The sequence below is a fragment of the Rhinatrema bivittatum genome, chromosome 14 (assembly GCF_901001135.1).
Source record: "Rhinatrema bivittatum chromosome 14, aRhiBiv1.1, whole genome shotgun sequence".
In the NCBI taxonomy this organism is placed as follows: Eukaryota; Metazoa; Chordata; class Amphibia; order Gymnophiona; family Rhinatrematidae; genus Rhinatrema; species Rhinatrema bivittatum.
In genome coordinates this window covers 57,297,656-57,310,478 of record NC_042628.1, presented here as the reverse complement: position 1 = coordinate 57,310,478, position 12,823 = coordinate 57,297,656, and the positions used below count along the sequence as shown (strand labels likewise).

The window sequence follows — 12,823 nt, the reverse complement described above, 5'->3', positions numbered from 1 at the left end:
GTACTTCTCTGTTCCGCACCAGGGGGAGGAACCGCTGTAGCGCCAGCCGCACCGCCCTGGTCTCCAGACGGTTGATCGGCCAGGTCGCCTCTGTTGGGGACCACGTCCCCTGCGTCGCGCTTCGGTCGCAGACGGCGCCCCAGCCCACGAGGCTGGCATCGGTGGTGACTACCACCCAATTGGGAACATCGAGAGAGACTCCCTGAGCCAGATTTGTCGGGACCAGCCACCAGTCCAGACTGTCCCTGGTGACAGAGGGGAGAGGAAGGATCACCTGATAATCCTGGGACACCGGTTTCCACCTGGAGAGGAGGGACGCCTGCAGAGGGCGCAGGTGCGCAAAAGCCCAGGACACCATATCGATGGTGGACGCCATCACTCCCAGCAACTGCAGATAATTCCAGGAAGTGGGCTCCTGCAAAGCTGAAAAATGACAGACATGCTCCCGCAACGACTGAGCCTTGTCCGGGCGCAAGTACACCTTGCCCTGCAGCGTGTCGAAGCTGGCACCCAGGAAGTCCAGGCGCTGAGAAGGAACCAGAGAACTCTTGGCGAAGTTCACGACCCATCCCAGGGATTGCAGGACCTGGACCACCCTGGCCACCGATTCCTGTCCGTGGGCGAAGGACTTCGCTCGAATCAGCCAGTCGCCCAGATAGGGATGGACTAGTATTCCGTCCCTGTGGAGGGCCGCGGCGACGACAACCATTATCTTGGTGAAGGTGCGAGGTGCGGTCGCCAGACCGAACGAGAGAGCCGTGAACTGGAAGTGCTGACCCAGAACCTTGAAGCGGAGAAAACGACGATGCGCCGGCAGGATGGGAATGTGCAAATAGGCCTCCGTCAGATCCAAGGAGGCCAGAAATTCCCCTCGATGAACCGCCGCAATCACAGAGCGCAGCGTCTCCATGCGGAACCTGCTGACACGCAGAGACTTGTTGACTTCCTTGAGATCGAGAATGGGCCGGAAGGAACCGTCCTTCTTTGGCACGACGAAGTAGATAGAATAATGACCCGAGCCCACCTCGCCGAAGGGGACGGGGGCAATGGCTCCTATGCTCTGTAGCCGATCCAGAGTCTGCTGTATCGCCACCCGCTTGAGGTCTGAGCCACAGGGGGAGAAGAGGAACCGGTCTCTGGGAAGACGGGCAAACTCCAAAGCGTAGCCGTCCCTTATAGTGTCCAGAACCCACTGGTCCGCCGATATCCTTACCCACTCCCCGTAGAAATCCGCCAGGCGACCCCCTATCCTGGGCGTGGGGGAGTGGTGGCATCTGGCATCATTGGGACGACTTTGGCGGAGGAGTACCCTGTCCGGAGCCGTCACGCGCGGGGTGCCGACCCCGAAAGGACCGGGACCAGGTCTGGGGTCTGGAGGAGGCAGCACGGGTCCCCGGCTGCCTGTACAACCTATAGCGCCTCTGCGCTCTGGTTCTAGTCCGGGTAGACGCAAAAGCCCTGGAGGGTCGATGTCTGTCTTCAGGGAGTCTGTGGACCGCATTCTCCCCGAGAGATTTGATGATCTGATCCAAGTCATCTCCAAACAAGAATTTTCCGCGGAAGGGCAAAGACCCCAAGCTCGACTTAGAAGCATCCGCCGCCCAGTTGCGGAGCCAAAGGAGCCTCCTAGCCGCCACCACCACCGATACTATGGAACGCGCCTGTACTCGGAAGAGATCATATAGGGCATCCGCCCCATAGGCTATCGCGGACGCCAGGCGGTCAGCCTGCGCGGCTTCGTCCGGTGGTAACGATTGAGAAGTCAGCAATTGTTGCACCCACCGGAGACTGGCCCGCTGAGCCAGCGAGGTACACATGACAGCCCGCATGCCCAAGGCGGATACTTCAAAAACCTTCTTCAAGAATACCTCCAACTTGCGGTCCTGGGTATCACGGAGCGCTGTGCCGCCCGTGACCGGGATCGTCGTCCTCTTGGTGACCACCGAGACGGCCTAATCCACCTTGGGAACCCTAATAAGATCCAAGAAGTCTTCTGGCAGCGGGTACAACTTCTCCATGGCACGAGTGACCTTAAACGAGGCTTCCGGGGTATCCCACTCCCTGGTGAGAAGCTGCAGGAAAGACTCATGGATGGGAAATGCCCAAGGCCTAGGACGAAGGGCAGCGAGTACCGGGTCCCCCTTTCTGGCTGATGTGGTGACGGCGGGCGCCACCTGGAGCGGCGGATCCGGAGGAGGATCAAGATCCAGTTCCACAAGGATCTGCTGTATCAGATCATTCAGCTCGTCCCGCTGGAAAATCCCTAGTGCCAGCAGGTCATCCCCTTCGGAAGGGAGCTCCGAGAGCGCAGGGTCCACGGGATCCGGTGAGGGTGGCGAAATCGGTGCCGCAGCTCCCGTGGCAGCCCGAGGACGCGGAAGAGGGGCTGGGGCCCCGGACACCGACCCAACCAGGTTGGGGGGCGTCCCAGGAGGGACCACAGGCACCCGAGGAGTCTTCGCCGGCGGGGGGTGAGGGGGCAGATCCCCGGGAGCCCCCAAACCCTGCAGGTACGCACTATGCATAAGTAGAATGAACTCGGGTGAAAAACGAGGCAAGCTGGGAGGGGGGTCCGAGGAAGGAGTCTCCGATGACCCAGGATCGGGCAAGCCCCCCTCCGGGGATAAATTCGGGGGTGAGGCCTCCCGAAAATCCTTCCGCTCGGACACAGCCTCAACAGCAGCAAGGTGCCGCGAAAGTAAAATGGCCGCCGTTCCCGCCAACGGCGGCGAAGTGGCCGGCCCGTGCCGCCCCTGCCGGGGGGAGGGGAGAAAGGAAAAAGCATCTGCCGGCTGCGAGGTGCCTTCCCCACCCGGGAGGCACCTCGCGCAGATCCCCTCCCGTGAAATCCGGGACCCCGGCTCGCCGCAGGCCGCGCATCGAGACGGCCGCGGCATAATAAAGAAACGTCGGAAGCAGGCAAAAAAGCCTCGGGGGGGGGGGGGGCCAGGGGCACTAAGAAGGTGCCGTGGGGGGGCCGGAGGGCCTGCACAACCCGCCAAAGGGATCCCTGCAGCGCCGACAAAAAAATACCGGACGAGCCAAAAGACCGCGAAAAAAAAGGCCGCAAAGCCGTGGGATCGCCTGCCCACACGTGGCAAGCCGGCCTCACCGGCAGCCACGGGGCACCAACACCCTGTGAAGACAAATACCTGAAAAGGAAAAGTGACACAGGGGAACAAAAACCAAACTTACCCCACAAATGGAGGAAGAAACAGAGAAGGCAGAAAGACACGCCTCCAAACAAGAGAACTTTTTTTTTTCAAAGAATTTAAACTTTAACTTGATTCAAAGAGCTCAATACCAAGAAACATGACAGGAAGAAGAGAAAGAAATAAAGAGAAATCCTGATAAAGAATCCTGTCAGTCTGGGGAGACCGTGGATCCCCCAACTCTCATCTGCTGGAGTCAGAAAGATACTGAGCTCCAGCAGAGGGAGCACTGGCTTATACTGGTGACGCCCCTCGAAGTCTGTTCTGACTCCATCTGCTGGACGGGGGACATAACCCACCGTCTGGACTGATCCTGGTACATACAGGGAACTATGGATGAAGGTCTCAGAGCTTCTCTCACTGCCTGGCGGATAAATCCGTCCAGTTCTTCCTTATAGCTGGTGAAGTCAGAGCAGCTACAGGTGGTGGCAGAGAAGGCGTCATCGGCTCTACCACAGGGCCCTGTGGTGGCTCGATGCCCGTCAATTTTGGAGGTGGGGGAACGCCTCGGAGTAGTAGGCCTCGATAGTTCTTGTAGACGAGGCCTTTTTGGTGATGGTTCTCTTGGCAATAGCAAGGCCTCTGGAGTCGAAGTACGTCGATGTTCGGTGGCTTTTTCAAGCCCGGATGTTGATTTTATCGATGCCGCAGACGGAGTCGGGGGTAGTCTGTCTCCGGATCCATCCATGCGACGTTTGCGAATAACTAATCATTTTGACGCTCCAGCTGGAGACGATTGGGTTGACGTCGACGGCATAAGTTGTATGTGGAAAAGATGTTCCATTTTTTCCTGTCGGGCCTTTCTTCCCTTGGTGGTCATCTCTGCACATTTTGGGCAGGAAGAAACGTCATGCGATTGCCCTAGGCACAAAACACACTTGGCGTGCGAGTCGGTAATCGACATTGTGCAAGTGCAGTTCGGGCATTTTTTGAAGCCCGTGGCCATAATGAAAGCCAGACAGCCGTCGATGGTCTTCTGACCAAAAAATTAAGTTACTCGAATCGAGCGGGAAAAAATTTTTTACTCACCGGCCAGTGGTCGGAGGGAGACCCCTATGAAAGGGCTGAAATTTGAGAAAGATTTTAACTTTTTATTCACAAGTTTGTGTGAAGAGATTCACATAGGGCTCCTTCTCCACGATGCTAATTGCAACGTGGAAAAACGAAGACTGAAGGGAGACCCCTGTGGCTCAAGGGATCATGGCATGCTGGGCATGCTCAGTGTGCAGTCAAAAGTTTCTAGAAACTTTGACAGAAGGTTTTCCGTGATAGGGCTCCGTCAGTGATGTCACCCATATGTGAGGACTAGCATCTTGCTTGTCTTGGGATAATTACATATCCCAAAACCCAAAATGGTTTGGTAGCGACTGGGGGAAGAAGTCCCCTTGAGAGTCACATTTACAGGCAGATGGATAGCATGTGAATACTGCTTTTTCCCTCATCTCCCATTTATGAAGGACTTCTGCAACAAATCATTAGCTTCTTCTCACTCATTCAGAAACTGAATGTTGCTAGTCCAGATCCCCTGCCACAAAACACTAACCATCTAAAACTATCTTTTGGGGGGTTTTTGACCTGGCAATTTCTTCATTTATGTATTTTATTTATCTAATTTTTATATTCCACTTTTCAGGACTTCAAAGCAGATTATATTCAGGTATTGTAGTTATTTGGGCTTCCACCTCTTTTGGAGCCAGAGATGGAATCTGGTGCCATGAGCCTTCATTTCCAACTACCTAGGGATTTTCTCCCCTGCTTTATAATGTCCTTCCTCCTCAACATACTTAGCCTGGCCACTGTAAACAGTCCTTCAGCCAGGGCCATGCACCAGAGATCACTAAATGTAGCTATTAGGTGTTACTATTGAGTGATGACTACAACTCCTTCCCCCTGCCTGCCTGAGGCAGGCATCACCAACCCCAGCTGACACGGAGCAGAACACCTAACTTAGAAATCAAACCGGAAATCAATTGTATGGCATCTCTGATCCCTGCCACTGAGTCATCCCTAAAACGGTCTTCTCAATTGTTACCATGGCACACAACTGTGACATATTTGCAGCTTGACACCGGGGGGAAAAATTGAACAATGGAAGTAGATGACAGTACTGGGTGACTCACGGGGATCGGAAAGACTTCAGATCTCAACTTCCTTACCTTTCAGCTTTTTCACAGCAGGCTGTGCTGAAGGATTCTCTTTCAGGCGAGGTGAGGCTTTGGCCTGCTCCTTGGGATCAGATTTCCTCGCTGAAGATCCCAATGGGCTCTCCTTGCCAAACTCAAACTTCCTTTTGACCAGGTTGGACTCCTGGGGGTGAAAGAGTTTGGGAAGGCAGTTTAAAGAGAGCCCTCCCCCCACTGTTTTATTCCCTGCTTTTTTAAACATACAACAGGCTAAACATAAATAAACATTTCTAAAACTGAACAAAATCAACCAGAACTTTAAAGAGGAGATGAAAATGTACCCCCTAGTTTGGGGAAGTGGAAAGGAAAAGAGAAAATTGGTTCTTACCTGATAATTTTCGTTCCTGTAGTACCACGGATCAGTCCAGACTCCTGGATTTTGCCTCCGCACCAGCAGATGGAGACAGAGAAAGTTTAGACAGACTCTGCCATATATACCTAGGTGCCACCCACAGCCTGCCAGTATTACTCAGTGTCAAAGCAGAATAGTTCCAACCCAAACTTATATACAAGAACCGTAAACTCGAATGGAGCACTGACCCCAACTGTAAACCAGACCCAGTAAATAGGGTAAAAACAATTGCTCTGCAGATTAGAAAACAAACAGATGCTGATGTAGCGGACTCTCCATTACCTCTATGCAGTAAATGGGCGGGATTCTGGACTGATCCATGGTACTACAGGAACGAAAATTATCAGGTAAGAATCAATTTTCTTTTCCCTGTACGTACCCGAATCAGTCCAGACTCCTGGGATGTACCAGAGCTTTACTTATTTATTTATTTATTAACTTTTATTTACCGACATTCGTGAAACACATCATGCCGGTTTACATAGAACTCAATTGGGAAATACAGTATAACAATATAACAATATAACAATATAACTTACCTGAGATGGGATCCGGAGAGGCCCTTCTCCAAAATTAGCCACCCCCGTAACCACCCCCATGTAGCCGCTCTGTAGATTTCCTGCGGAGAAGCCTACTGACATTCCGCCCAGGAAGCCACCTGAGAACGTGTTGAATGCGCCCGAAGCCCCACTGGCAAGGGCCTACCATGGAGCAAATATGCGGAATTAATCGCTTCCTTCAGCCACCGGGCTATCGTGGTCTTAGACGCCATGTTACCTCTCTTTGCACCACTCCAGAGCACAAAGAGATGATCCAGGACTCGAAAATCATTGGTAACTTACAGATAACGGAGTAGGGTCCTGCAAACATCCAACTTCTGCAAATCCTTACAAAGAGGATCCGATCTGTCCAGATCGGAAAATGACTGAAGCTCCACAGATTGATTCAAATGGAAAGAGGAAACTACCTTTGGCAGAAAGGAAGGAACCATTCGCAAGGAGACGCCCGAATCTGAGATCCTCAAGAAAGGTTCCCTGCATGACAATGACCTACGAGCAGAGGAAATCGCCACTAAAAACACCACGTCAATGTAAGGTCCTTCAATGTTGCTCTTTTTAAGGGCTCAAAAGGCGGCGCACACAAGGCTGTAAGTACTAAGTTTAAATTCCAAGACGGGCATGGTGAGCTCACCGGAGGACGCAAATACTACATTTAAATTGTATATTGTTTAACCATTTCTATCCTCTTTTCTATTTTTCCTACTCCAAGTTTGGCCACCTTTGTTAAATGTAACTGTACCTTCTGTCACCACAGTTCTAGTTCTATGTTCTTAAGTTCTATGTATTTTATTGCACCCCCATTCTATGTAAACCAGCAAGGTATGTTTTCATGATTGCCGGTATATAAAAACTCTAAATAAATAAATAAATAAATAAATAAATACATACCTTGCACCCCTAAAGAAGCAAGAAACATCTGGATGCGCAGCCAATGCTATGCCGTCAATAGTACCGCGCAAGGAACCAAGAGCTGCCACTTGCACTCGCAAGGAACTACAGGACAATCCCTTAGCTAATCTCGCCGGAAGGAAACACAAGATATCTGACACAGACGCCCGAGTGGGAAGAATCCGCCGGTCCACACACCATGACTCGAAGACCTTCCAAATGCGAACGCGTAAGATAAGGAAGTTGAAGTCTTATGTGATCTCAAGAGAGTAGCGACCACCGCATCAGAATACCCTTTGCCCTTCAGACGCTGCCTCTCAAAAATAATGCCGTTAGTCAGAAGCGATCGACCTGGTCGAAACAGACAGGCCCCTGATGAAGCAGGTTCGGAAGATAAGGAAACCGCAGGGGACATTCCACCGCCAGATTGACCAAATCCGCAAACCACGGCCTTCGTGGTCACTCGGGAGCCACCTAGATCACCTCTGCCGGGTGCCTCTCTATTCGCCTGAGTACTTTGCCTATTAGAGGCCAAGGAGGAAATATGTATAGTAGAACCGTCATCGGCCAGGGAAGAACTAGAGCATCCACTCCTTCTGCTCCTGTGTCTCTGCGGCGAGCAAAGAAGCGCGGAGCTTTGGAATTCTTGAACGTTGCCATCAGATCCATGTGAGGGGTGCCCCCATCTGTCGCAGATGAGTTGAAAGGCTCTGTCCACCAGCTCCCATTCGCCTGGATTGAGTCGATGCAGACTTAGAAAATCCACATGAATGTTGTTGACCCCGGTTATGTGGGACACCGCTATGCTGAGGAGGTTCCTGTTCCACCCAGCCTATTAACAGACAAGCTTCCTCCACCACTGGCTGGCACTTGGTTCCTCCTTGACGATTGATGTAAGCCACGGTGGTCGCGTTGTCTGACAGCACCCTGACCGACTTTCCCCTGAGAAGTGGAAGGAATGCCTGCAACGCCAGTCGTACCGCTCTGGTCTCCAGACGATTGATTGATCACTGAGATTCTTCCGGAGTCCACTGTCCCTGCACCCCAGCCAGAGAGGCTGGCATCTGTGGTCATCACCGTCCAATCCGGGACCACCAAGGGAACTCCCCTGCTCAAATTGTCCGAGAGCAGCCACCAATGAGGACTGAAACGAGCAGAGTCCGTCAGAGGCAGGTACTGATGGAATTGTTCGGAGACTGGATTCCAGCAGGAAAGTAAAGCTGACTGCAAAGGCTGCATATGAGCGAAGGCCCATGGAACCAGCTCCAGAGTCGAAGTCATGGAACCTAGAACCGGCAAGTAATCCCAGACCCTCGGCTGAGCTTTGGAGAGGAACACTCTCACCTGTCTCTGTAATTTGACAATGTGGTTGGACGTTTGAAAGACTCTTCCCTTCTGAGTGTCAAACAAAGCTCCCAAATATTCCAATAACTGGGAAGAGATTAGATGACTCTTGGCCATATTGACCACCCAGCCACCCTTCAAGAGTTGCAACACCCGCTGGATCTCTGCCTGTCAAAGTGCTTCTGACTTTGCACAAATCAGCCAATCGTCCAAGTAGGGATACACCAACAACCCCTCTCTGCGTAGCCGTGCTGCCACCACCACCACGATCTTGGTAAATGTCCTGGGCGCTGTAGCAAGACCGAAGGGCAGTGCTTGAAATTGATAGTGCCAATCCAGAACGGCAAAACTCAGGAACTTTTGAGGATCCTCCCTGATCCCGAGATGCAAATACGCCTCTGTTAGATCCAGAGATGCCAGAAACTCCCTTAGGTGAACGGAAGCTATGACTGACCAAAGCATCTCCATGAGGAATCGGGGGATTCTAAGGCATCTGTTGACCTGCTTTAAATCGAGGATGGGCCAGAAGGAACTTCGTTTTTGGGTACCACAAAGTAAATGGAGTAACGGCCCGTTCGCTGCGCTGATAGAGGAACCGGGACAATGGCGCCCAGGTCGAGAAGGCGTTGCAATGTCTGCTTTACCGCTCGATGTTTTGCGGCATACCTGCATGGTGAGATCAGAAACTGTTGGCGTGGTCAACGTGCAAAATCTAAAGTATAGCCATGTTTTATCACAGATAGAACCCACTGGTCCGAAGTAATCTTGGTCCATTCCTCGTAAAACAGAGACAGTCTGCCCCTACCACAGAACCAAGGAATGAACCGGCTGCCTATCATTGTGAAGATTTACCGCCTTGGGAAGACTGGGAGTTACCGGGCCTACCGAAACGTCGCCCTCGAAAGGGATGCGACCAAGATTGCTGCCTGACAGCACTCTGCCAAAAGGAAGAAGTGGAAGTGTGGGGCGTTGAGATCTTCAACCCCCACGAAAGCATGACCTAGAAGAAAAAGATCCTCTCGAATGTGGTCTGTCTTCTGGTAGATGATGAATCTTATTCTCCCCCAAGGACTGGATCATGTCTTCCAGCTCTTTGCCAAACAGTGCCGGGAAAAATAGTGGAAACTATTCAAGAACAAAATTGTAAAGCGTATAGAAAGACATGATTTAATGGAACATAGTCAACATGGATTTACCCAAGGGAAGTCTTGCCTAACAAATCTGCTTCATTTTTTTGAAGGGGTTAATAAACATGTGGATAAAGGTGAACCGGTAGATGTAGTGTATTTGGATTTTCAGAAGGCGTTTGACAAAGTCCCTCATGAGAGGCTTCTATGAAAACTAACAAGTCATGGGATAGGAGGCGATGTCCTTTCGTGGATTACAAGCTGGTTAAAAGAGAGGAAACAGAGAGTAGGATTAAATGGTCAATTTTCTCAGTGGAAAAGGGTAAACAGTGGAGTCCCTCAGGGATCTGTACTTGGACCGGTGCTTTTCAATATATATATAAATGATCTGGAAAGGAATACGACGAGTGAAGTTATCAAATTTGCAGATGATACAAAATTATTCAGAGTAGTTAAATCACAAGCAGACTGTGATACATTGCAGGAGGACCTTGCAAGACTTGAAGACTGGGCATCCAAATGGCAGATGAAATTTAATGTGGACAAGTGCAAGGCGTTGCATATAGGGAAAAATAACCGTTGCTGTAGTTACACGATGTTAGGTTCCATATTAGGAGCTACCACCCAGGAAAAAGATCTAGGCATCATAGTGGATAATACTTTAAAATCGTCAGCTCAGTGTGCTGCAGCAGTCAAAAAAGCAAATAGAATGTTAGGAATTATTAGGAAGGGAATGGTTAATAGAACGGAAAATGTCATAATGCCTCTATATCGCTCCATGGTGAGACCACACCTTGAATACTGTGTACAATTCTGGTTGCCGCATCTCAAAAAAGATATAGTTGTGATGGAGAAGGTACAGAGAAGGGCAACCAAATGATAAAGGGGATGGAACAGCTTCCCTATGAGGAAAGGCTGAAGAGGTTAGGGCTGTTCAGCTTGGAGAAGAGACGGCTGAGAGGGGATATGATAGAGGTCTTGAACGAGTAGATGTGACTCTGTTATTTTCACTTTTGAATAATAGAAGGACTAGGGGGCATTCCATGAAGTTAGCAAGTAGCACATTTAAGACTAATCGGAGAAAATTCTTTTTCACTCAACGCACAATAAAGCTCTGGAATTTGTTGCCAGAGGATGTGGTTAGTGCAGTTAGTGTAGCTGGGTTCAAAAAAGGTTTGGATAAGTTCTTGGAGGAGAAGTCCATTAATGGCTATTAATCAATTTTACTTAGGGAATAGCCACTGCTATTAATTGCATCAGGAGCATGGGATCTTCTTAGTGTTTGGGTAATTGCCAGGTTCTTGTGGCCTGGTTTTGGCCTCTGTTGGAAACATGATGCTGGGCTTGATGGACCCTTGGTCTGACCCAGCATGGCAATTTCTTATGTTCTTATGTTTAAAAGGCAGAGAGCCCAACTGGGATTTTGAAGACACATCTGCCACCCAATTTCTCAACCACAATAATCTTCGGACCGAAACAGCTGAGACCATGGATTGAGCGGAAGTCCGCAGGACATCATAAAGGGCATCCGCACTATATGCAATTACCGCCTCCAGGCACCCTGTCTGAAGAGCTTCTTCCTCAGACAGAGACTCATTGGCCTGCAGTTGTTGCACCCAGCAGAGCCCTGTTCTCAAACCGAAATTGCTACACATCGCTGCCTGGATCCAGAGCGCAAAGACCTCAAATATTTTCTTCAGCTGCACCTCAAGTTTACGATCCTGCAGATCCTTGAGGGCCGTACTACCCGTGACCGGGATAGTAGTCTTCTTTGTGACCGCAGCCACAGCTGCGTCCACCTTCGGGACTCAAGAGAACGGCCAAAGCCTCCTCTGGCAGAGGATAAAGTTTATCCATTGCTTTTGTGACTTTAAGACCCCATATCTGGGGTGTCCCATTCTCTGTAGGGCAGATCCGTAGCTGAGAAATGGAAAGCCATAGGAGGACCCCTCAGACCCAACAACACAGGGTCCATAGACCCTAAGGAGGCCTGTTCCTGTGCTTTTTCAATGCCTAACTCTTTCAAAATGGCAGGAATAAGAGGCGCCAGTTCCTCCCTTCGGAACAGCCTTACCACCTTAGGGTCATCTCCTTCCACGCCAATGGACTATCATGCAGCAGTCTGCTGCTGGTCCCCTTCACCCTCTACCCCTTCGGGGGATGGGTAGGCAGGTCCTGATCATCGTGGTCCGGTGAGATATCTGAGGACGAATCCGGATCGTCCTGTGGCCCCATGGACCTCAACGGACACGAAGCCTTAGGGGCCCCCTGATCCGCCCTGTGCTTGGACTGTTTCCGGGGCCTAGAGGGCAGTGGGGATAAGATTTTATCCAAGCTCTGCTTCTTAGAAGCTCTTCTGGCCTTAAAGGCCTTGTGTAATAAAAGTACAAAGTCCGAATTAAAGAGGATGAGGAATCCTCCTCCTCTGCAGGGTCATCCCCGAGTGAAAACGGATCAGGGGAAGATGATGTGTGTGTGTGGTCCCCCCCCCCCCCCGAGAGTGGTCGCTGAGGCGATAGTGAAGGCGGTAAAATGCTGTCCCCTGACACGGCCGGCGCTGCAGTGCTGAAATTTTCCAAAATGGCGCCCGTTCCCGCGCTCAACAGGAATGGGGCAGAAGAAACAGCAGGAAGCTCCCTGAACGCGTGGGAGACCGAGAACCTGCAGCACGACCCCCCCAGCGGTTGCCGAGGTGCCCTTCCCCCCAGGCAGACAGGCGGTGCACGAACTGTCCCGCGACAATCAAGCTCGCGTTGAGCCACACGCCCGGCACGCTGCCCTCTGCGGCATGTCAGGCTGAAGAGAGGAAATTCAAACTTTTTTTGTTTTTTTAAATCGCCGTGAGCGGGAGAAAAGTCAAACTAAGCACCGCAGGAGGGAAGGGAGAGCCGTGACAAAAACAAAAGCAGTTTTTATTCTATTTTTTTTTTTTTACTTGCCCAGTACAGCTAAAGTCTTGCTGCTAGGTCTCCTGGGGTGAGTGAGCCGGGCTCCCTGGTGTCAACCCCTAAGCTGCCGTATATTGGCTATCGGGTCCTCGACCACAGCCGCAGCTGCCTCGCGAACCAGGGGGGGTGGTCACTCAGATCCTAGTAACCCCCTGGGAGGCCAAGATCTTCTGTCGTCCTTTTCTTTCTGTTTTTTTTTAATGAGATAA

At 51.0% G+C, this 12,823-nt stretch overlaps 1 protein-coding gene across 6 annotated transcripts in view; it reads right to left on the bottom strand.

The window, feature by feature from the left end:
* The window catches only part of XRCC1 (X-ray repair cross complementing 1), a 339,102-nt gene that overhangs the window by 209,271 nt on the left and 117,008 nt on the right, over nucleotides 1–12,823 (bottom strand). For all 6 annotated transcript variants that reach the window (XR_003852563.1, XM_029576097.1, XM_029576094.1 and 3 more), the window contains exon 8: nucleotides 5,369–5,519. Coding sequence is in view for 5 of the 6 variants with exons in the window: in XM_029576097.1 (XP_029431957.1) it covers nucleotides 5,369–5,519 (151 nt within the window). In the remaining variant the exon portion in view is untranslated. The remainder of the gene's footprint in view (nucleotides 1–5,368; nucleotides 5,520–12,823) is intronic.